This window comes from Hippocampus bargibanti, linkage group LG13, assembly GCF_051943395.1.
Source record: "Hippocampus bargibanti isolate YZ-2025 linkage group LG13, ASM5194339v1, whole genome shotgun sequence".
Taxonomy (NCBI): domain Eukaryota; kingdom Metazoa; phylum Chordata; class Actinopteri; order Syngnathiformes; family Syngnathidae; genus Hippocampus; species Hippocampus bargibanti.
Window position 1 is genome coordinate 3,770,237 of NC_142746.1, and position 24,938 is coordinate 3,795,174.

At 40.2% G+C, this 24,938-nt stretch overlaps 1 protein-coding gene across 1 annotated transcript in view; it reads right to left on the reverse strand.

The window, feature by feature from the left end:
* Nucleotides 1-24,938, reverse strand: part of piezo1 (piezo type mechanosensitive ion channel component 1 (Er blood group)) — a 106,864-nt gene that overhangs the window by 78,387 nt on the left and 3,539 nt on the right. Inside the window, 9 exon segments of the mRNA XM_089011746.1 lie at nucleotides 275-354; nucleotides 2,341-2,441; nucleotides 4,268-4,340; nucleotides 5,405-5,512; nucleotides 7,833-8,004; nucleotides 12,724-12,937; nucleotides 16,734-16,941; nucleotides 22,788-22,929; nucleotides 23,589-23,754. Of these exon segments, the coding sequence (XP_088867872.1) occupies nucleotides 275-354; nucleotides 2,341-2,441; nucleotides 4,268-4,340; nucleotides 5,405-5,512; nucleotides 7,833-8,004; nucleotides 12,724-12,937; nucleotides 16,734-16,941; nucleotides 22,788-22,929; nucleotides 23,589-23,754 (1,264 nt within the window).

Below are 24,938 nucleotides of genomic sequence, written 5' to 3' on the forward strand. Positions count from 1 at the left end.
AGAGAGAGAGAGAGAGAGAGATAGATAGATAGATAGATAGATAGATAGATAGATAGATAGATAGATAGATAGATAGATAGATAGATAGATAGATAGATAGATAGATAGATAGATAGATAGATAGATAGATAGATAGATAGATAGATAGATAGATATTCAATGAGCTGAAAAAGGCATGTCACGACAACATTCGTGACACTTTAATAGATATAAGAGAGATAGATATCCTTTTCTATTCTATCTATACATTGCAACTAGTGGAATAGTTTTTAACCTAGCTCGCAGAATCCAGATGAGACAAGCCCACAGGAGGAGCACAAATGTCAGCCAGCTGTGGTATGAGATGCTCCAAACCTAAACAACAACAAAACACGTTTTTCAAGAGCTGCAAAATGACTTCACATATATATATATATATATATATATATATATATATATATATATATATATATATACAGTAAAGTCTCGTTATATCGATATTCAAGGGACGAAAAAATATTGATATATATCGATATATCCGACCCTGTTTGCATGTATTTTCTCCGTGCGTGCATAGAAATAGTATCGACATAACCGGGACTATCGATATATCCGATATCGATATAATGAGACTTTACTGTATATATATATATATATATATATATATATATATATATATATATATATATATATATATATATATATATATATATATATATATATATATATAATAAAGGAAAAGAAGAAGACTAAGCAGGCATTCGAACAAGGGTGTGGGCTTTCTATTTCTATTATAGCTTTTTGTTATGGAATATGTGATAGAGATTAGCCAGAATAAGAAGTTATCATATTTATAAGTTTCATGCTGTTACAGTAAAGTCTCGTTATATCGATATCGGTTATATCGATAGTACCGCTTATTACGATGCTGTTTTCATTTCCCTTGACATACTAGTCTTTTTAATTGATTAGCATATACGATACCCGGTTATTACGATAATCCGGTTATTACGGTGCTCCTTTTCATCCCCCGCCGGCCATTTTTGTTGTTTATATCGATATATCCGTCGCGCCATTGGTCAACTTGGTCACGTGTCTTGTTACGTGAGCCGCCATCGGTCGCGCCGTTGGTCGACTTGGTCACATGAGCCGCCATCGGTCGCGCTATTGGTCGACTTGGCCGTGTGACTTTGTCACGTGTCACGCCATCGGTCGCGCCATTGGTCGACTTGGTCAGGTGACTTGGTTACGTGCCCAGCACCCGTGTAGCAGAGCCATTTTCATTTTCAGACGCTAGCTCGTGTGGAGCAGACGAGATTGAAGTGTTTGTGTTAAAAGGTAAAAATGGGAAGCAGAAGAAGGTTGATGACTTTTTTAAATTGTATACATAATACAGTAAGATGATGTTGCCTTTCCCTGTTGTGTTAGGACATGCCCACTGTACTGTTATGAATGGATCGTTTTTTTGCTACAATGAAACTTGTTTTCACAGCTGAAGAGCGATCATTAGCCAATTATTATCAGTTCATACTGTGTATTAAAGGACAGCCGATGTCACTTTTTATTCAAATGCAAATAAAAATGACTTCACGCCAAGACGTCTTGCATTGCTTGTGAATCCAAACAATGGCTTCAGATTCGGATAATATGCTTTCTTGTTACACATCCAGTTATGAATATGTTTCAAATACACTGTAGTTCTGAAGATTAAAGCATACATGTTTACAATCATTAAAGAATTATATGTGCCATTTTGAGGCAACATTGGGGGAACATCTCTCACCCAAAAAAAAAGGGAGCTAATGGCCAGCTCCGTTTCTTATATGGCGCTTGGCTGCCCTCTTTTGGCGGCTTTTGTTTAATGCAGTTCGGCGCAGGATCGGATATATCGATAGTCCCGGTTATATCGATATTTTTTCGGACTCCCTTGAATATCGATATAACGAGACTTTACTGTACTTGCATTTCTTGATTCTGCACTATGTAGTTTTTTTTCTCTTATGGAACGGATTTGCACATTTACATTTGCACAGTATACAGTTGACATTTTTATTTTGTTATGCTTAGAATATCTTGTCTTCTATCCTTTCACCCCACCCCAACCCCCTCACTTTTCAATTGCTGCTGTGGACTGCAAATTTCCCCATTGTGGGACGAATAAAGGTATTCTGATTCTGATACTCTCAATAAATAGCTTGGCAGAGGGCTGCAGAATTCAGGCGTCTGACATGGATGCCTGTGTCTCCTGCCGGCAGCAAAGACAATCTTTCTGGGTTCGAGTCTTTACCCACAGTGTCCGATCGAACATCTCTGACAGTATGCCATTTGGTAGAGTTACCATTAGATGATGTTGACAATTACCATCATTGCTATCAGAGCACAGACATAACTCTGTTGCATGATATTCTTTCCCAGTATTACAAATGGGTTTTCAGACTGTTGACTGGTTGTGTCACCAAAACCTGCCAAAGAAAAACACACCTGTCAGTTTTGACTGTTATAAGCTAAATCAGACGTGATTCTCATGTAGCATTCCATTGTGAGTCGACGTTTGTATTGTTCAATCACGATTAAAAAAAAGCGGACATGTCTCATTGAGATCCATGCAAATCGGACTGTTATACGTGTAGTGTTACATTGTGAGCAAACTATTCAGTTTCACCTGTTGGTCATTTTGTGATTTTTGCATTAAAATGACAACTAGGTGTTTGCTCTGTCATGTTTGTTGTTGCTGTCCTTGGTTTATGTTGCTGTAAGCGTGTTTGCTTCAGGCATGTTTTTTTTTTGTTTGCAACTTTGCAGGACTTTCTTCAGCATTTCCTTTCCTCAGTAGTTTGTTAATACAGTTTGCCGAATTTACCCTACTCCTTCGTGCCTGCTCTTTGTGGTCCTCCACCACAATGCACCCGTGATATAGAAAGACCCCAAAACCTGGACTGACCCCACCCACCCATTTTTAATATGCTTATATTTATATTTATTTAAATGAGTTTTGTTCTACTTCCATCCTTCACAATTTTGCAGCTTCAATTTGGTAATTTCTCCATTGTGAAAATTGCCGTAAAAAGTGCACCCCAGGGCTCCGTGTCAGATCTCAAGGTAATCAATGATGTCCTTTTGAAAAACTAACACACTCCTGCACCTACTCTGTCTCTGTCTTTCATGGTAGGGCCATCATGGGGTGTGTGTGTGCGAGACAGAGACAGAGATTTTATGTTTCAATGTTAATGTTGATTTTAAATTGGTGAAAATAAAACACATTACGGTTTGTTTTTATAGTATTTTACAACTGAATTGTTCTATTATTACATGTTTACACAGTTCATGTGTAAAATGGTTATAACATGCTTTAAAAGTGTTTTTTCTAAACTTGGAACAGATTCAAAATGTTTTTGAACAAATCAGTTTAAAACAGGTTTCTGGAACGGATCATTGACAAAAACCAAGTTATCAATGTAGTAAGTTAAAGCAAGCTTATTACTGTCAAGTAGAGGTAAGTGGCACATTCCGACTTCATGTTTCTTTGCTGTGGTACCTCATTGTGATTCACATTTTTGTATTATTTTACAATGTCCTTCAAGAAAGAGAATTTAACATACGAACCTGGAATTCCCAGTTTTGAGGGTGTCTCAACACATTATTATAATACCGGTAGTTTTATTTTTAACTCCCATATCACAAAGAAAAAAATAAGTGCATCAACAAACAAATAAATAAGTAAATAAGTAAATAACTGATAGAGATTAGACCGAATAAAAGTTATCATATTTAAAAGTGTCATGTTATATGCTTAGTGAACACGTGTGACTCGAGTACACAATAGGCCCACATTAAAGGTTGCAGATGACTATAGTCAATCTGAGTGAAACAGACACAGCCCACTTAAACTGTCATCTTCATCTAGGAGATCTGGCCTTGGACAGAATTTAGGACTTGGGGAAACTCCTTTGTCACAGGACTTGAAACTCCCTCACAGGAAGAGCTCATTAGCCAGGTTACAAATTTATCAGTTCATGGAAAAGACAACCAATTAAAATATATATGCTTTATTGCTTACAGCTGTTGGTGCTTAGAACTCAAGAGGTGTGGTATTCAATCAAGAAAACTATGTTTTACTAATGTATCACTTTAATTTGCAGATACTCTCAATGAATAGATTGGCAGAGGGCTGCAGAATTTGGGCGTCTGTCATGAATGACTACGTTCCCTGCCGGCAGTAAAAAACAATCTTTCTGTGTCCAAGCCTTTGTCCACAGTGTCCGATCGAACATCTCTGACAATAACATACCCAGTTGTGTTGGACTTTCTTCTGACCCAGTTTCTTCATGACTGCGCTCTCTTCCCACAGACAAGAGCATGAACTGAAACACGGAGAAAAAAAGCCAAGAATGGAAAAAAATACTGTGAATCTGAAATGAAATATACATGTGCGAAAATAGCCCCACATGTGAAAAAAATCCTCATGCATTAAAGCCATTCCCTTTTTTTCTTCCCCTGACAATGAAAAGCCCCCATGTTGCATAATATGAAGTAGTTTTATACACCCTTGCCATGCAATCTGGTTCACTACATCGAAAATAACCCTTCCACAAAAGTCTAATCCAATCTCAGGCCGCCACACTGACTCCGATTGCTTTAAAAAAAGGACAACAAAAACCATGACACTGGTTGACACATGTGCAGTGGTACAGGTGTTATCGATTATTGTTAGTTTCGGATGCAGCACAAACAGTGCATTGCTAAAATGGCTCCAAAGCGGACCTTTGCAGACCATGGTGTGAAGAAAAGAAAATCTTTAATGCTTGAAGAGAGCATAAAAATATTTAAGATGAAAGATGGAGGAAGCTCATGTATTTTGTTTTTCTACTTTCATCCTTTAATCACTTTCCTGCTGTGAAATGTAAATTTCTCCACTGTGAGACTAATCCAAATCCAATCCAAAGTAGAAAATATTATGCAAGAAATTGATGTAGTGAAAGTGAATCGTGTTTTCCTTTCGGCTTTTTTTTCGCCACAGCATATCTACATATCACATACATCTACATGTGTATGTGTGTGTGTGTGCGTGCGTGCGTGTGTGTGTGTGTGTGTGCGTGCGTGTGTGCGTGTGTGTGTGTGTGTGTGTGTGTGTGTGTGTGTGTGTGTGTGTGTGTGTGTGTGTGTATGTGTGTGTGTGTCGATGATGTGATAGAGAACATGAAGGTAGCAGTTGTGAGAGAATACATTTCATTTTAAGCGCCTTTCAAATCTCTCAAGGACACGAATGCTCAGATGCATTGAAAATTAGGAGAAATATTTACTGTCAGATCCATATTCGAGAAGAGAAAACTAATGTGGAAAACTTCACAGATTAGAATAGGCCAATTAAAACCTAAATAATGTATATTTTTTAAAATCATATGTGCAAAGACAGTCATGGGTTCACCTGTGTATCTTCTTCACAATCGTCACTCTTTTGAATCCATGAGCTCAACTCTAACATATCCTCTTGAGGCCCATTTGCATTTTTGAGCTGCTGTTGCTTATCTTCACCCTCAAAAGCACAAGAAGAAAAAAAATATGACCAACTACAATACATATTCAAATGTTTCGGTTACAATTTGGAGTTCAGCAAACAATTTGGTAAAAGACATTGTAGAGGTTAAACCAAGTAATATGTCAGAAAATGTTGTGACATTCATTGAGCATCGAATCACTGGGTGATGTGACTGAAATCTACATTAAAATACAATTACAGTGGTACCTTGGTTTACAAACGAAATTGGTTTCCAAAAAGTGTGTGTAAAATGAAAAGTGTATATTCCAAACATTAATTTCCCATAGCCGTGCGTATTTGGGTCAGCAGACCAACACAGTAATAAAAATCGCTAATACGAAATATAAAATGATAAAAATCACAAAATCAGACACTAAAAGTTATAAGATTTATAAGTGAACTGTAAGCAGTTTAGTATATCATAGTACAGTGATACCTTAAGAACTTACGAACTTATTTGGTTCCGAGACAGTGTGTAAGGCGAAAAGTGTGTATCCCAAACATTAATTTCCCATAGGAAACCATTAAAATGAGAATAATCTGTTCCCAGGACCCATAAAACATAATTTTCAACTAAATACGCCTTAAAACTAGACAAAATATACCTTATTTTATGTATAATAAATGTGCTATGGTTTTGTAATGAAAGAAATAAACTGTTGTGTATAATAACACTGTTTTATTTACCTTTGTGATGGTTTTGATGGCTTGATGGAATGGATAGCTTTTTGCATAAAGTGTCTCAAGGAGCTTTGGGTTGTACATCTTGGAAGTTGTGATATTGCAACAGATGAAGGCAGACACACTAGAAACTTCATTAATAGCTGGTTCCCTTGCTTGTCTACTCTGCAAATTGTACAGATGGCTTGTGCGGGTTATTTGTGGACACTCTGCCTTTGAACTAGCAATAAAGTTGAAACGAGTCCAAATTTCACTGTGTTTTCTATACATGTTCTCACCTTTTCAAATTTTGTTCACTTTTGTTTTTTTGTTTCAAGCTGTGTCGTCTGCCTTTCCTGTTCATGTGCAGCTCTGTTTTATACACCTTTCCTTTCATCCTAGCTGAAACCCTTCTATCACACAGCACACCTGACATTTCTCTCCAGCTGTTCCAGCCTGGACACGCTTCTTCACCTCTTTTCCACACTCTCCATTGCTCTGGACAGTTGAACCCAAGTACTTAAAATATTTCACCTTCTTTATCTCTTCTCCCTGTAGCATCAATATTGTACTTAGATCCCTTTAATTCGCACACGTATATTCCGTCTTGCTGCGACTGATCTTCATTACTCTCCTTTCCAGGGCATACCTCCGCCTCTCTAGTTTCTCCCCAACCTGTTCCCTGCTCTCGCTACAGATCACAATGTCATCTGCAAACATCATGGTCCAATGAGATTCTTGTCTAACATCGTCTGTCAGCCTGTCCATCACCATAGCGAATAAGGAGGGGCTCAGAGCTGACCCCTGGTGGAGTCCTACTTCCACCTTGAATTCCCCCGTCACACCGACAGGACACACCTCCCTCCTCTCCAACTTCAACCAACCATAGTCCATTTTCCACTGGCACCCTGATATTATTTGTATACAAGATACTGTATTAGGCTAAATATATCTTTATGTCCATATTAATGTCAATTCTTCTTTTGGAGAAGTTCAACAATTAAATAACCTTTATCCAATTCAAGTTGAGTTATCAGCGGCGTGGTAGTCGAGTGCTTAGCATATCGGCTTCACAGTGCAGAGGTCCATTCAATTAAATTCTGGCCTTCCTGTAGGGAGTTTTGATGCTTGGCAGCGTGGGTTTTCTCTGGGTCCTCCAGTTTCCTCACAAATTTCCAAAAGCATGCATGGCAGACTGATTGAGCACTCCAAATTGTCCGTAGGTGTGAGTGTGACTGTGAATGGTTGTGCGTTTCTGTGTGCCTGGCAACTGATTTAGGGTGTCTCCCACCTACTGCCCGAAGACAGCTATGAAAGGCTGCAGAACGCCCTGCAACCCTCATGAGGATGAAAGGATCGGAAAATGAATGAATGAACAAATTTTACATTACAAATTAGAAGTATGATTCTTCTTTGGAGTGTGAAATCAAATCAGCATGAAAATGTGTGGAAAAAAAAACATTTTTTTGCGTGGCAAGATCAGCACCCCTTAAATCGTTTATCCTCGAAACCCCTCTGATAAAATAACATGGATTCAACGTTTTGAAAGAAATATCAAATTGCAAACTCATCAGCCAAGTAAAACTGACCAATAACGTGTACGTTTAGAATTTGAAGAACAGCCACGATTGATAAAGAGAAAGCAAGCAAGAGATACCTGGTTCAGTGTTCCATGACACCCTGTCTTCAGGACCATTGCTGAGTTAATGTAGAGTAGGAAGAGTATTCCTGGATTAAGATAAACTGGCCACTCGTATTCAGTGTTAAGGCTGAAGTCATATGGTGTTGAGCAATTTCCGGGTTTGATAATGTCCTTCAGACCAAAGAGCCTTGGTAGGAACAAAGAAAAAAATGAAAATATGGAATGACCAAACTGATTGGTGACATGAGTAGATTTTCTTTTTATTACTGATACAGTAATACATTGGCTTACGAACTTATTTGGTTCCCAGACAGAGTGTGTATGGTGAAAAGTGTGTCTCCCAAAAATTTATTTCCCCTCGGAAACCAGTAAAATGAGAATAATCCGCTCCCAGGTCCCCATAAAACATAATTTTCTACTTTCTTATTTTCTAAACTACACAAAATATACCTTATTTTATGTTTAATAAATGTGCTATGGTGTTATAATTAAAAAAATAAACTGTACTGTATAATAGTCATTTTATTTACCTTTGTGACGGTCGTTGATGGCTTGATGGAATGGAGTGGTCGCTTTCATCAGCATTAAACACTTCATGAGAAACCGAGCCTTCTGCTTTCACCATCTTAAGGAATGCTCCCTTGGAGGTGCTTTCTCTGCGATAATTTTACCTTTTTCCTCATCAATTGTGCTCTGTTTAGCTGGGTTGATAGCTCTTTGCATCAAGTGTACAGATGGCTTGTGCGGGGTTATTTGTGGAGCCTGATTTTTGGGATGTTTTAACCTTGCAGTCTACACTCTGCTTTTGAACTATCAAAGTTGAAACGAGTCCAAATTTCACTGTTTTCTATCCATTTTCTCACTATCTCTCTGTCGTCTGCCTGTCTCTTTAATGTTTAACCCCCCCAAAACAGCCGGCTACCATTTTCTTGTTAGGAGAACGGGCTCGTTCGCGAACGGCACATCACTCATTGTGGCAGCTCCGTGTGTATCCCGAAAAATAGTTTGTATGCCCAGGTAAAATTTTCATAAATGTAACGTTCGAAAAACTGAAACGTTCGTCAACCAACGGGTTCGTAAACCGAGGTATCACTGTACTAGAATATTGAGTATATATCCATGTATTTATCTTCTCCACTTTCTCGTGGTTGGGACTTCTCTCTCCCCAGCGACTTCATCCAGTTCTTCCGGGGCGAGTTTGAACTACCATCTACTGGAGAACTGTAACTATGTTCTGAGCAAAGCAATGGCCATTGAGTCAGAATGGACCATATGCCACAATTCCATTCCTGAGACAGCCGACCAGAGCCGTGGCCACAAGTTGGTCAGTGCCTTTATTGGTGGACTCCAGCAATAAGTGATGCCGTCAATTTTATAGGGATTGTTGGCCTAATCCTAATCTAGAGCCATCTAATGTGTATCGGTTCTGGCTGCAGTAAAAACCCGGCCACGAGAGTTATGTGATCCCATGGAGAAAGACTTCCTGGTCGAAGAATACGTTGAAGACTTCTTCAATTCCACCAATATGCATTCCTTTGAGGAAGCATGTTATTGGGATTTAGAAGCAGGTTCTCCTGTCTCTGTGATTGAGGTCATCAAGGTAGTTAAAAACCTATTTTGCAGGCTATCAGGAGTGGATGAGATCTGCCTAGCACTCTTAAAAGCACTGCATATTGTGTAGTTATAATAATAATAATGCATTTCATTTCTAAGCGCTTTTCAAAACTCTCAAGGTCACTTTACAATCACAGGATAAGTTTTTTCTGTGGTTGGGCAGCGGCAGCCACATGCGCCAGCGTTCACTCAACCCTGAAGTAACTTAAATAGATAGCAAGCTAGCTAGCTAGCAAATAGATAGCTAATAGCTAGTGAATAGATAGCTATTCTGTACGACCCAAAAAGAAGACTAAAACTATTAACTTATTCACTGCCATTCCCAAATTTATTCGGGAATTGAAAATATGATGTGGAGCGCCATTTCTGTATTTGTTCGGGTTTTGGTTTTGGTTTTGGCGGGGACTGCCGATAAAGCGCTGGTCAGACCCCTGGCTATGTGTTTTTTTGCCATTTTCCTTTTGTACAGCCACCCGCATTTCAACCACAGATAACTGCAAACCCATATAATTTAGGAATTAACTTTTTTGTGATGTAATAAGAGTGTCTTCTAAGATTTATAATGCTGTATTGAATGTTTATGTAGTTCTAAAACTCAATATTCTGTGGGTCCTGGAATTTAAGTGAAAATGACAAAAACGCTAGCACTGGAGTGGACACATTTTTGAACGCCTGGCAGTGAATACGTTAAAAACATTGTGTGTTATCTTGGTTGCCCTATCTTTGTAATGCCGCATGGCTATTGAGGATAGTGCTTTTTGATTGGCAGACTGCGATGGAGATCCCCTTTTTGAAAACTAAATCCTCTACAGGAAGAACACACTCCTCAGCCTCCATAGCAGGGTCTTTCAGGATGCTGGAGAGTCTCAGATTCTGGAGGGAGATGGTGGACCAGCTATACTTTCTCATCAGGTCCTCTCGCCATGGTAGATGGCTCAAACTATCTATGTGTGTTTTGTGACTTCAGAGAATAAATTTGATTGTTACTCTCGGGTGTTCGCAGGGAGGTGCTTCGGGCCCATCTCAATCCACTAATTGGACATTCATCGATCTTTTTTCCTCGCCCCACTGTTGACATGTTGGCATCTCCCACTACAAATTGAACTAAAGCGGATTGATTTTGAGGCGGGTGTGTTAAAAAAAAAAGATGATCATTGTCATTTTATAAAAGAAGCTATTTTCATAAAACATCAAAAGCCTTAACCCAATGGTGGGGTGAGGTTCAATTTGGATCGTTCCTACAACCGACATCTTAGGCAACATAGGCTTAGTTATGCTGATGAGGTGATACCAGATCAAATGGGGCAATCAGGCCAGTCGTAGACCCCATACTCAGGCAGGACAATAGAAGTAATCAGTCAGGACAATAGAAGTAATCATTTTAGCCGCAGGGAGTAGTCCTCTGGTCCCCCAACCTGAGAGCAGGGCTTATCATAGCAGAGTCTGGCACCGCCACGTCTGGACAGTAGGGATATATATAGGGCCAAAACTACCAACAAAAGATTTTAGCTCGCTGACGAAGCCTCTTGGATAAGAAGCGAAACGTCCGAAACCTTCAAAGAAGTACAGATGACGGCTGAAGAAAACTTCTCATCATTGTCATTTTGGTTAGTCCGTAAATTATTATTTCAGTGCAGTGGTAGTACAGTCGTTTCGAGTCATCAGCAACAGCCAAACGGTGTCAAGAAAAGATGTACTTGTACCACATCACATGCAGGTGACGCACACTTGACACGCAACCAAATACCAAAGAAAAAAAAGGAAATGGTGTTGCACATCTTTCACTACCACAAATCACGGTGATGTGTGAGATATTTTTATTTCTCCAATCACTATGTTGTGTGTGTGTCTATCGTGATCATTTCATTTTTTCTTTTTTGTCCTTTTTTTCTATCTCAACACCAATTGGCTGTTGTTATTGAAGAACAGAGTGGGACCATGTTAAGTCGGTCCTACTGAGGTGATTGTCCGTCTGACAAAATGCCCACCTCTGACATTAAGATTGTTTTCTTTAAAGGACAACCGACAACTCCCGACAAGTTGCATCCATGATTTGTAAAATAACTTCAAATGACTTCTACTGACCGCATTTTACAAATACAGTAAAGTCTCGTTATATCGATATCGGATATATCGATAGTCCCGGTTATATCGATACTATTTCTATGCACGCACAGAGAAAATTACATGCAAACAGGGTCGGATATATCGATAGTCCCGGTTATATCGATATTTTTTCGGACTCCCTTGAATATCGATATAACGAGACTTTACTGTATTCCACCGAATATAGCTCTATTTTACGTTTTAAAAGTCCCACTGACTCATGAAGTCTTGTTTTCGAGTTGATGTTGATGCCGGAAGTGACGTCACATTCTGTACACCCCTGCCCGAGAAAGCGACACAGTGCATTTTGGGTACTTTTTTTCACCTGAAAACTCAGTGTTGATCGCGAAATTAGAAGCAAAACACAATAAATTACGTGATGGTGAATCGTTGTGTGGCAGCCAATTGCGGTAACACGCATAAAGGTGTAAGTTTACACATATTCCCAGCGGACAAACCAGCCATTTCCAACGGACCAGAGCAAAGTGTGCCGCTGTCTTGAACCCTTCTCCTTTTGTGTGTGCGTAAAACCCACCCCTTTGTCTTCTACCACGGATTTTAACCAATCACGGGTGGCTTTAACCTTCACCGGTTTCATCGAATCTATTCGGAAGGACTTCTTTACTCGATCGAAAACATGTATGCTTTTCTCTTCAGAACTACAGTAAAGTCTCGTTATATCGATATTCAAGGGAGTCCGAAAAAATATCGATATAACCGGGACTATCGATATATCCGATAACAAGACTTTACTGTATTTGAATCACATTCATAACTGAATGAGTAACAAGAAAGCATCTTCTCCGAATCTGAACACTCTGAAGCCATTGTTTTGATTCTGGAGCAAGGCAGTTGTGGGTGGGCCAAACCTAACGTGACGTCACGAACAAGAGGGTGCAACTTTCTGAATCTCCCCAGTTCAATAGTGGCAGTTTTGGGACACTTTAACTCATTTTTATTTGTGTTTTGCATTTGACTAAAAATATCAGCCTGTGTGTTTTGGGTATTTTAGATGCTATAAAACGTTTTTCTGATGTCAGTTAGGAAACAAAAAAATTGTGTCGGTTGTTCTTTAACACTGGAAAATATCCACAAGGATACACACTAATCTATTCTGTGGTTCGGTGTTGAAATGACTGATTGTTAAAAAGTAGAACTCGACAACATGCCCTTGGTTTAATCTTACCTTGCCCACATGCTGGAGGGTGGAAAAAGAACCTGGGCCAGGAGACACTGGTATAGGTACAAACAAACAATGTGGCCAGCAGTGAAGAAGCCCACCATCACATACAGAGTGCTGAAACCGAGGTGAGTAATTGGAAGATGACATGCCCACCACGTGCAGACACCAATGAAAAGAAGAAAGTAGACGGCTGAAAAAGCAGATGGCAATGTGATTCCTAGAGAGAACAGAGGAAATGCTGTTAAAAAAACAACAATTTATCATTCTACTCATTAACATTTTGCTCCATGCTGTGTTGATATCAAATACTTTGTCGAGGGAGCTGAATGCAAGTCGAGATCCTAAGTCAGACATGGGCAAACTACGGCCCGCGGGCCACATACGGCCCGTTAGGTTTTTCAATCCGGCCCGCCGAACTTGTCAAAATTACAGGAAAAACAGTGTTGGAAACTCATGACACAAAGTTAGCGGACACCCGGGCAGACAACTCTGAAAAGTTGCCTGCCCGGCCTTGAAGTTGCCTGCCCTATTTTTCATACTTTGAAACACAATAAGACGACTAATCGCAAAAAACCCAACCACAAAGTTTCCTGCACCATTTAATAAATTCTGAATTGTGACGGACACAATTGGAAAACCAGCCAATGTTTTTGGAAGCTGAAGAGGTGATCAGCGGCAGCCACATGCGCCCGCGTTCACTCAACCTGGAATAACTCAAATAGATAGAAAGCTAGATAGCTAGCTAATATATAGCTAATAGCTACATATCCAGCTATATAGCTAATAGATAGTCTGCAAGAAAGCTAAAGAGCCAGCTAGATAGCTAATAGATAGCTAGCTCAATAGCTAACGAGACATCTAGATAGCTAATAGATAGCAAATAAAGTGCTAGCTAGGTAGCCAGCTAAATAGCTAGACAGCTAGCTAGATAGCCAGATAGCCAGCGAGATAGGAATATAGCTTAATAGCTAGATAAAGAAAAACACCACCCCTCGCAAAAAAAGAAGGAACGTTAAACGTTAAAACGTTTTCCATACATAAGGCACGCCGCATTATGAGGCGCATGGTCAGCTTTTGAAAAAAATCTTTTCCTTTAGGTGCGCCTTACAGTGCAGAAAACTGTCATTTGTGAGTTTTCATTTAAAGGACAACCAACACCATTTTTTTTTACATCAGAAAACGTTTTATAGCATCTAAAATACCCAAAACACGCAGTCTGATATTTTTAGTCAAATGCAAGACACCAATAAAAATGACTTAAAGTGTCCCAAATCTACTTCAAAATGACCTCAGAAAGTTTCAGTTTCAGAAGGTGCCGCCCCCTTGTTCGTGACGTCACGCCAAGACGTCTTGCCTTTCTCGAGAATCAAAACAATGGCTTCAGATTTGGAGAAGATGCTTTCTTGTTACTCATCCAGTTATGAATATGATTCAAATAGTTCTGAAGAAGAAAGCATAAATGTTTGCAATCGATTAAAGAAGTCCTTAGTCTCATTTTGAGGCGTCTGGACTCCAATGTAGCGTCCCGGAAAATGCACAAGATGGCGCCCAACCTCCAATGGAAATGGGCTGATTTGTCTGCTGGGAATTTGTGTCAACTAGTATCAAATAGTAGTCTTGGTGCAACACACAAAAATTCACCATTGCGTTATTTATGTTTTTTCCTTCTAATTTCGCCATCAGCACGACATTTTCAGACCAAATGAAATACCCAAAATGCCTTGTGTGTCGCTTTCTCGGTCAGAGGCGTTCCAGACGTGACGTCACGTCAGGCATCGTCATCAACTTGAAAACAAGACTTCCTGAATATTCAGCGCGACTCTTAAAACGTAAAATATAGCTATATGCAGTGGAATATTTGTTAAATACGCTCAGTAGAAGTCATTTGAATTGATTTTACAAATTATGGACACAACTTGTCCAGGGGCGTCAGTTGTCCTTTAAAGGACAACCGCCATCACTTTTTTGTTTCCTAACTGACATCAGAAAAACGTTTTATAGCATCTAAAATACCCAAAACACTCAGTATGATATTTTTAGTCAAATGCAAAACACCAATAAAAATGACGTTAAGTGTCCAAAATCTGCAACACAAAGTTTTCAGACCAAACGAGTACAGGATTGATGTGATGGAAGGACTGCTACAATGTGTCCTTTTTTTCGGTCAGGGGCGTTCTTTCAGTGACGTAGGGTGAGGACTATAAAACAAGACTTCCAGGAATATTCAGCGCGAGTCTTAGAACGTAAAATATAGCTATATGTGGTGGAATCTTTGTAAACTACGCTCAGTAGAAGTCATTTGAAGCCATTTTACAAATTATGCACACAACTTGTCCGGAGACGTCGGTTGTCCTTTAAGGTTTTTCTTTACTTGACTTCAAATTGGTTCGTTTTCATTTTTGTGTGTTTTTTTTTAACATCCATTTTCTGTTTGGCTCATCGTCACAAGGGTTGAGTTGGAGCCTATCCGCACTTTGTTTCCACCCAAGACACACATAGAAAAACAACCATTCTTGCTCATAATCACACAGGGCTCCATTAACCACATTTGAATGACCACATTTTACAAAGATTCCACGGCATATAGCTATATTTTACGTTTTAAGACTCGCGCTGAACGAGGAAGCTAACCAAAGTTAGCAATTTGGCGCTCTGATGGCGGAGGTTTGATGCATGTTTACTCATTTAGTCACACTGCATGCTAACTGTGAGCTCACCTGGTGAAAGAGAGCAATCGCCATATTAGTGGAGCAAACCGACCGGACAAACATCCACTTTCCGTGTCATTTGTTGCTCTGTAGCGCTGTCGGAGCTTTCTCTCTCGTCTCAACATCTCTGATGTTCGTGTGCTTGTTCGAATTGTGGCGGTCTCCTTTGTGTTTGTAGGGGTAAAACCCACCCCTCTGTCTTCTACCACGGATTTTAACCAATCACGGGCAGCTTTACGGCTCGTATAAGCGGCTCTATATACTGGATGAAACACCGTTTGTGCGCCATCTTGTGCATTTTCTGGGCTGCTACATCGGAGTCCAGATTTTCACTGGTTTTATCGCTTGCAGATGGCTCGAATTGATACGGAAAGACTTCTTTAATCGATTGCAAACATTTATGCTTTCCTCTTCAGAACTTTTTGAATCATATTCATAACTGGATGAGTAACAAGAAAGCATCTTCTCCTATTCTGAATTCTCTGAAGCCAGTGTTTTGATTCTGGAGCAAGGCAGTTTGTGGGTGGGCCAATCCTAATGTGACGTCACGAACAAGGGAGCGGGACTTTCTGACTCTCCCCAGTTTCAAGCTCATTTTATTGGTGTTTTGCATTTGACTAAAAATATCAGCCTGCATGTTTTGGGTATTTTAGATGCTATAAAACGTTTTTCTGATGTCAGTTAGGAAACAAAAAAATTATGTCGGTTTTCCTTGAACCTAGCATGACATCCGAGTACCCGGAGAACATGTTCACACCGGAAGGTGCGGAATCAAACTGTGCACACGGAAGCTAATTTCCTAGCCAGTTGTCTCCCGTGGCAAGTTTTTCCCAGGTGAGTATTTTTATTTTATTTTTGAGTAATGCTTCTTTTTAATTTTGTGTTTATTACTTTCAGCATTTTTTTATGCAAGCGATTTGTTTATTGCAAGACTCAAAAAACGTCACATTAGTTTTGTAAACGTGTATTTTCAATTAGTATTTTTGTTCTAAATAGCTTTTCATTTTAATTTCATCAATTAAAATGTCCAACAAATTTTAGTTTTCATAATTTCATTATTCTTCATGAAATATAATAACAGCAGCTTCATCGACAAAAACAGAAGAGGAAAAGCACAGACTCCTCTCTCACAAACCTCTTCTATTCCACACTTTTTCAGATACTAAATACTCAAGTACTTGTACTAAAGAGTCGAAATATGTTTCTGGCCTTAAGTGAGTAAGCATTAAATTGTGCTATCATTGTTCTTTCTCTTAGCATCTTTATCGTTGTATGTGCAAGTGAGACGGTGAATGGAGGACCTACCAGCCAAAGCGAGTAGGCTAACTGCAAAGATTCTCCAAAGATCCAGCAGTACTTTACAGACTACAGCCTTTAGACGCTCAGCCAGTTGCTTGGCGAAGGTTGCAGTAGAAAACTCCTGAGTGGTATTACCAGAAAACGATGTTTCATCATCCTCATTCTCTGATTCTTGACCAATTTCACCCTCGTCATTGGTTTCTTCTTCTTCGATCTATGTTCAAAGTATGGCAAAGAAGGAGGGTATTTATTAATAGTACTTTTAAACAAATAGAAGAACGTATGGGGGTGGGGGGCTTTTAAGTCAAACAGGACATTATTTCACTATATTCACTATATACTAGCTAGGGCTATATTTGACCAGTTAACAGGTCCATCGGGTGGAGGGACCAGGCCGAAGTTTTCCACAGATGTGGAACTCTGTCCAGCTTCAGGCTCAGATTGAACATATGCTCGACAATGTCACACAGCTTGTTGGAGCAGGTCCTGATGTTATCCAGACCAGCTGCCTTCCTCACCTCCATCCTTTTCAGTTGGTTCCCCACCTGCGCTATCGTGACAGACAGGCAGGAAACAGGAGGCATACTGGTGGTTTGGGTGTGGTGTTGGTTGGGAGGACAGTTGTTTGCTATTGTAAGCAAGTCGTGAAAGGATGGGAGGAGATGAGGTCCACAGTGATAGTAGGTGGAGCTGAAAGAGGTGCTCGTGGATCTGGGGGAGGGACAGACGTCTGATCAAACCGGTTGAAACCGGTTTAGTTCATCTGCATATCAATGTCAATATCTTTGGGCTTTTGAGGCCTGAGATGGTTTTTAGGCCCCGACAGACACCAGTGACATTACTGGCCTGTAGCTGATCATCCATTTTCATCCTGTAGGTCTTTTGCTCTGATCCTTCTCCTCGGCTGGATCTGCAAAGCATTCAGCACTTCTCTGTTTCTCAACACAAAAGCCATCTTCTTCTCCTTCAGGAGGGCTTTTATGTTTTCAGTAATCCATAGTTTGTTTTTGAAAAGCACCGCCGAGTCCTGGTAGGTACGGTGTTCTCCGCAGAAACGTTTAGTCTGTGATGGTGTCGGTGAGTGAATCAATGCCCTTCCAATGAACCTCATTGAAGACCTATGTTTTGTTTGATTGCGGTCACCTATATTGCGCTGCGACTTCTTTATGGCACGGCTCTCATCTAAATGTTTGTTGCGTAGTTAGGCGTGATGGTGACTCCATGTCTTGTGGAATGAAAGGACACACTCATCCTATATGATATAATTTTGTGTGTGATAGACCTTCAAAGAACTACAGTGGACAACAAAGGAAAAAAAGAACGACAGTGGTATCGATGGGAAGGTTTCTTCAGACGTCATCTGTACTTCTTTGAAGGTGTTGGGCGTTTCGCTTCGTATCCAAGAGGCTTCGTCAGCAAACTAAAATCTTTCGCTGGTAGTTTTGGCCCTATATATATATATCCCTACTGTCCAGACGTGGCGGTGCCAGACTCTGCTATGATTGGTCCCTGCTCTCCAGTTGGGGGGAGCGGAGGACTACTCCCTGCGGCTACACTGATTACGTCTATTGTCCTGACTGATTACTTCTATTGTCCTGACTGATTACTTCTATTGTCCTGCCTGAGTATGAGGTCTACGATTGGCCTGATTGCCCCATTTGATCTGGTATCATCTCATGAGCATAACTAAGCCTATGTTGCCTAAGAAGTCGGTTGTAGGAATGATCCAAATTGAACCTCACCCCACCATGGCGATTTAGTGAAGGGGTTTGCTGTTTTATGAAAATAGCTTCTTTTACTCCTTTTTCAAACCATCGATTTTCTTTCGCTAAGATTTTCACCTCATTGTCATCAAATGAGTGGTTGCTAGCTTTTAGGTGCATATGTACTGCAAATTGAGGCCCACTAGTATTATCCCTGCAAGTCTTTTTTTGAGAATTTGTTTAGTCTCACCAATGTATTGCTCTTTACAATTTTCATTTTTACAATGTATTGAACAGTGTCTTGGAGAGGTGGTGGTGGTGTTCCTGACTGGGTTATTCAACAAGATCTGAGATGGTGAAAAGATGCCTGAAGAATGGAGACGAAGTGTACTCGTGCCCATTTTTAAGGACAAAGGAGATGTGCAGAGTTGTACTAACTACAGAGGAATAAAGTTGATGAGCCATACAATGAAACTCTGGGAAAGAGTAGTTGAAGCTAGACTAAGAGCAGAAGTGAACATTTTTGAGCAGCAGTATGGCTTCATGCCAAAAAAGAGTACGACAGATGCAATGTTTGCTTTAAGAATGCTGATAGAGAACTACAGAGAAGGTCAGAAGGAATTGCATTGTGTCTTTGTAGATCTGGAGAAAGCGTATGACAGGGTGCCCAGAGAAGATCTGTGGCATTGCATGAGGAAGTCTGGAGTGACGGAAAAGTATGTCAGAGCGGTACAAGACATGTATCATGACTGCAAGACGGTTGTGAGGTGTGCTGTCGGTATGACTGAGGAATTCAAGGTGGAGGTGGGACTCCACCAGGGGTCAGCTCTGAGCCCCTTCTTGTTTGCTATGGTGATGGACAGGCTGACAGACGATGTTAGACAAGAATCTCCTTGGATCATGATGTTTGCAGATGACATTGTGATCTGTAGCAAGAACAGGGAACAGGTGGCGGAGAAACTAGAGATGTGGAGATATGCCCTGGAAAGGAGAGGAATGAAGATCATTCGCCGCAAGACGGAATACATGTGTGTGAATGAGAGGGATCCAAGTGCAAGAGTGATGCTACAGGGAAGAGATAAAGAAGGTGGAGGGTTTTAAGTACTGGACAGTTGACCCCAAAACTGTCCAGAGCAATGGAGAGTGTGGAAAAGAGGTGAAGAAGCGTGTTCAGGCAGGCTGGAGCGGCTGGAGAAAAATGTCAGGTGTGATGTGTGATAGAAGGGTTTCAGCTAGGATGAAAGGAAACGTGTATAAAACAATGGTGAGACCAGCCATGATGTTTGGACTGGAGACAGTGCCACTGAAGAAAAGACAGGAAGCAGAGCTGGAGGTAGCAGAGCTGAAGATGTTGAGGTCTTCTTTGGGAGTGACCAGGTTGGATAGGTTCAGGAATGAGTACATTAGAGGGACAACTCATATTAGAGGCTTTGGAGAGAAAGTCAGAGAGGCCAGACTGAGATGGTTTGGACATGTCCAGAGGAGAGAAAGTGACTATATAGGGAGAAGGATGCTGAGCCTTGAACTGCCAGGCAGGAGACCGAGAGGAAGACCGAAGAGGAGGTTTATGGATGTGGTCAAAGAGGACATGAAGGTCGCTGGTGTGAGAGAAGAGGATGCACAAAACCGGGATAGATGGAGGACATTGATTCGCTGTGGCGACCCCTGAGGGGAAAAGCCGAAAGGAAATTTGGCAGCCTATCTTTTGGATGCACTCATTTTTGCTTTAAAGTGTTTATGGTTTGAAATAAGTAACTACAGTGGTAAAAACAGTGTGTGTTCTTTAATTTCATTTGTTTCACACGTGTAATTCATTGTAGTTTAAAACATGATTCTACTCCCATTGTGTGTGTCCAAAAACCCCAGAAAAGCAGAAAATTACTATTGTAGGCTGTATCTTTTAGAGCTGTGATAAGGCTTGGAAGTAATGCAGTTGAAGAGTGTAAAGGAGAGGGCAGAGCACACAGCCCTTGCTTGGGCTTACCTGTGCTCACTTTACTTGCACCTGATGCCGCCATGCCAAATCAGACACTCAGTCAGAAAGTATATTCCCCAATTGTGTGCAGGGGGGTGTTCGTCAGAGAGTAAATTGCTTCCCAGACAGACAAATTAGGATTACTGTATTGAATGCTGAGCTGTCATCAATTCACACCATTTGAACATTTTTTCCAAATGTGTGAGGCCTGTATGGATGACTGTGTTGCCAAAATAGTCAGTGAAGTTAGCATGACAAACCACAATGAGCCTCATTTGCCGCCTTTTTTATGTGAAGAACTGTTAGAGAATAAGTAGTTATCATATTTAAAAGTTTCATGCTGTTATATGCTTAGTCAACATGTGTGACTCGAATACACAATTGAAGCCCAGAAAACCAGGGGTCAATCTGAGGTCAGCAGACAAAACAAATTAAACTGTCATCTTCATCTAGGAGATATGGCCGTGCACAGAATTTAGGACTTGGGAAACTCCTTACCACAGAAGTAATTTAGGACTTCAAACTCCTTCACAGGAAGAGCTCATTAGCCAGGTTACAAATGTATCAGTTCATGGAAAACACAATGTTTTATTGCTTACAGCTGTTCATGCTTAGAACTCAAGAGGTGTGGTATTCTAATCAAGAAAACTATGTTTTACTAATGTATCACTTTAATTTGCATGTACGTACTCTCAATAAATAGCTTGGCATAAAACTGCAGAAATCAGGTGTCTGTCATGAATGACTTCGTTTCCTGCCGGCAGTAAAAGACAATATTTCTGGTTCCGAGTCTTCGTCAGTGTCTGATGGTCATATCTCTGACAAGTACATACAGTGAGACCTCAACTTACGAACGCCTTATAATACGAAGTTTTCATCATACGAACGTCAAATTTATGAAAATTAAGCCTTATAATAAACACTATTTTCATAATACACACACACCACGGCCGGTCCATCAAGCACACGAACTTCGGATCTGGCGAAAGTTATCTTCGGCCTGTAGCACACGACCGAACAGCGCTCCAGCCGGCGCTACTTTCCATACCCCTTCTCATTGAATGCACACGTCGATCGCCTACTTGGAGCTTTTTGCTGATAATTTTACTACTACCGGAAAATAAACACCACAGCCTCGTGTTCAGCCTCAGTTCAAATGTGGTGCGTTACTATGAATAAATTGAAGAAATGACCAGCCGTACACGTCTACTCTGCTCTGTTTGTTTGTCATCCAAGATTTCGGGTGCGTTCAGGTTCGAGAATAGCGCACGACTTCTTATGACTTTAGGCTGTTTGGATAGCATTGTCTAACTGAATGAGCAGGGAAAAACACTTGCCAACGTTTCTGTGGTGCGACACTTGAACAGCTGTCAAGTTTCGATAGAAGTGATTGTGATTGGCTAAAGGGTAGAGTCATGTGTCATTGTAAGCCAATCAGACCTAGTGTTTTCACACACACCGGAACAGCGTGTCAATGTCACGCTAAATTGTCACGTGCGAGTTGACAGCTCAGGCGTGGCCGCCGCTCGCAACACTTCAATTTCATTTAATTTCAACGAGTCACTGTCACCTCACCAGTGACATGATTACTACGAAAGTTCATCGCTATGTCTTGTGCTGGCAAATCCAACAGTTTGTTTTGCACGAGGTGATTGTTAGACGCGAGTGTGCCATTTTATTCGCCCCGCCCACCTTCTTTTGTTGCGTTTTATTCCGCATCCGTGGAATCATCGGACTCGCGCCTTTTGTTGTCCTAAAATCTCTGCCAGCACCTACGGGACTCAAAGTGAATGCAGATGACATCGAGGAGCTTGTTGCTGACCATAATTAGGTCATCAACACAGAGAATTTGATTTGCCTTCAAGAGGACAATCAGAAGCAGGCCATTCAACAGTTGATGTGCAGGCTTTTATTAAACAGTTCCATCCAGAAAAGGCCATGAGAATCATCAACATGATGAATGATAATGTGATGCCTCAGTTTCGTAAGACCTTACAAGTCAGAAAGCAACAGGTGTCAAATAAGAGCCATCAATGACCATCACAAATGTAAATAAAGTGACTTTATTATAAAGTGCAGTGTATTTCTTTCATTACAATACAATAGCACATTTATTATACATAGGATAAGGTAGGTTGTGTGTAGTTTTAAGGCTTATTTAGTTGAAAAGTATATTTTATGGAAACCCGGGAACGGATTATTCCCCTTTTAATGGTTTCCTATGGGAATTTTTTTTTTTTAGATACACACTTTTCGCCTTACACACTCTGTCTGGGAACCAATTAAGTTCGTAAGTTGAGGTCTCACTGTATTCTTGTTTGCAAGGCTGACCGAGCTGCAGAGAACAGAGAAAAAACAAAGGAATAAATGACAACAACTTACTGTTGTAATATTGGCTCCAACCAATATTTCTCTATTTGTGACCAATCTTCTACAAAGGATGATGGTTAACAAAGATATTCCACACAGCACAAGGTCAGGACTCAGAAGACGCAAAACAGTCCAAGGATCCTTCAGTGGAAGCCTAAAGAAAAGACAATTTCTTCACATTGTGTGTTCAAATATTGGATTTTAAGGTAGACTGTACATAACACACAAAAGCAAGAATATTCAAATTTATAGAACACACACACACACACACAAACAATAATTGCGAACAATGTTCTAACATCTTTTCAATGGGCTTACATCTGAGTATATTTTATTCCTCCAACATGCGCACCATGCTATGTCGTTCTATTTGAATACTGCAAGAATAGGGAAAGAAGCCCATGCAAATGGCAACAAGTTTGCATTTCATTTAATTTTTTTGTAACCCTCAAAAGTCTTGGAGGAATAAAACAAGAAAAACATCCAATGAACTCTTCCATGAGACACTGAAAAAAATACAATTTAAAATATTTGTTTTTTTTATTCTTGGTTGTTTGTCTTGTTTTAGACAACGGAAGAAACATTAGGAGAGGTGAATCTGCAGGTGCTGAATCTCACTCTTACACACTCTCACGCTTTCACACTCACATGGTCACACACGCTCACACTCTCACACACTCACACACCCTAACGCTCTCACGCTCAACCGCTCACACACGCTCACACATGCTCACACTCTCACACTCTCACGCTCACACACGCTCTATCTATATATATATAAATATACATACATACACAATCGTGCTGACATACCTGGACAGTCCAATATGGGTGGTTATGATATCCATGTGCGAACAGTTATCAGCAATTACAGTGTTTAGAGGAGGATAGGTGTATAGTACTGTCTGGAAGCAGACATGAGCAAGTATAAAAAGCAGACTGGTCAAAAATATTGCTCTGATGAAATGTCCTGTACGTCCTGAAAGATAAAGACAAAGCAGAAAAAGCAGAAAAAGTGCATGAATATTAAAAATACTTATTGACAACTTATTGATCTATTGACTGCTTGGCTTGGCTCACTGTATGGTTTTGAAAACCCAAACAGGCATCGCTTTTATCTCTTTATTAAAGTAGATTATGTCATCATTAAGATTGCATTGTAGATTGTTCCGTGAAATGGCCTTTGCCATTGTAATCAAGTATAGCGCTGTGTGGCGATGCACTCTTTACATTCAGTTAAAGGACAACCGACGTCTCCGGACAAGTTATGTCCATAATTTGTAAAATGGCTTCAAATGACTTCTACTGAGCGCATTTTACAAAGACTCCACAGCATATAGCTATATTTTACATTTTAAGATTTGCGCTGAATATTCCGGAAGTCTTGTTTTTGAGTTGGTGACGAGTCCGTACGTGACGTCACTGAAGGAACGCCCCTGACCGAAAAAAAGGACACATTGTAGTAGTCCGTCCATCACGTCAATGTATTTTGCTGTACTTGTTTGGTGTGAAAACCTTGTGTTGCACCAAAAAGCCGCCAGAAAAGGGCGACCAAGCTCCATAGAAGGAATTTATCAGCCTGTGGAAACGGGCCGATTAATTCCTCACACGAGGATGTTCGATATTTTCTGCCCCTGTTTTGGTGATACATTTCCCCCCAATGTTGCGTCAAAATGGCACGGGATAAATTCTTTCATCGATTGCAAACATGTATGCTTTCCTCTTCAGAACTATTTGAATCATATTCATAACTGGATGTGTAACAAGAAAGCATATTCTCCGAATCTGAAGCTTCTTATTTTGATTCTCCAGCAATGCAAGACGTCTTGGCGTGACGTCACAAACTGGGGGCGGGGCTTTCTGAAAATGCCCAATTCGCAGCTCAATTTTTTACAGATTTTGGACACTTTAAGTCATTTTTATTGATGTTTTGCATTTGAATAAAAATATCATACTGTGTGTTTTGGGTATTTTAGATGCTATAAAACATTTTTCTGATATCAGTAAGGAAACAAAAAAGTGATGTTGGTTGTCCTTTAAACAGTTGAGTGGTCACGCCACAGTGTCGAATTATAACAGTCGGCTAATATCCAACAATTGTACAATCATAAACGCAATCAATATTGCAACCTGGTTTTCAGTTTTATTCAGGAAATGTAAATT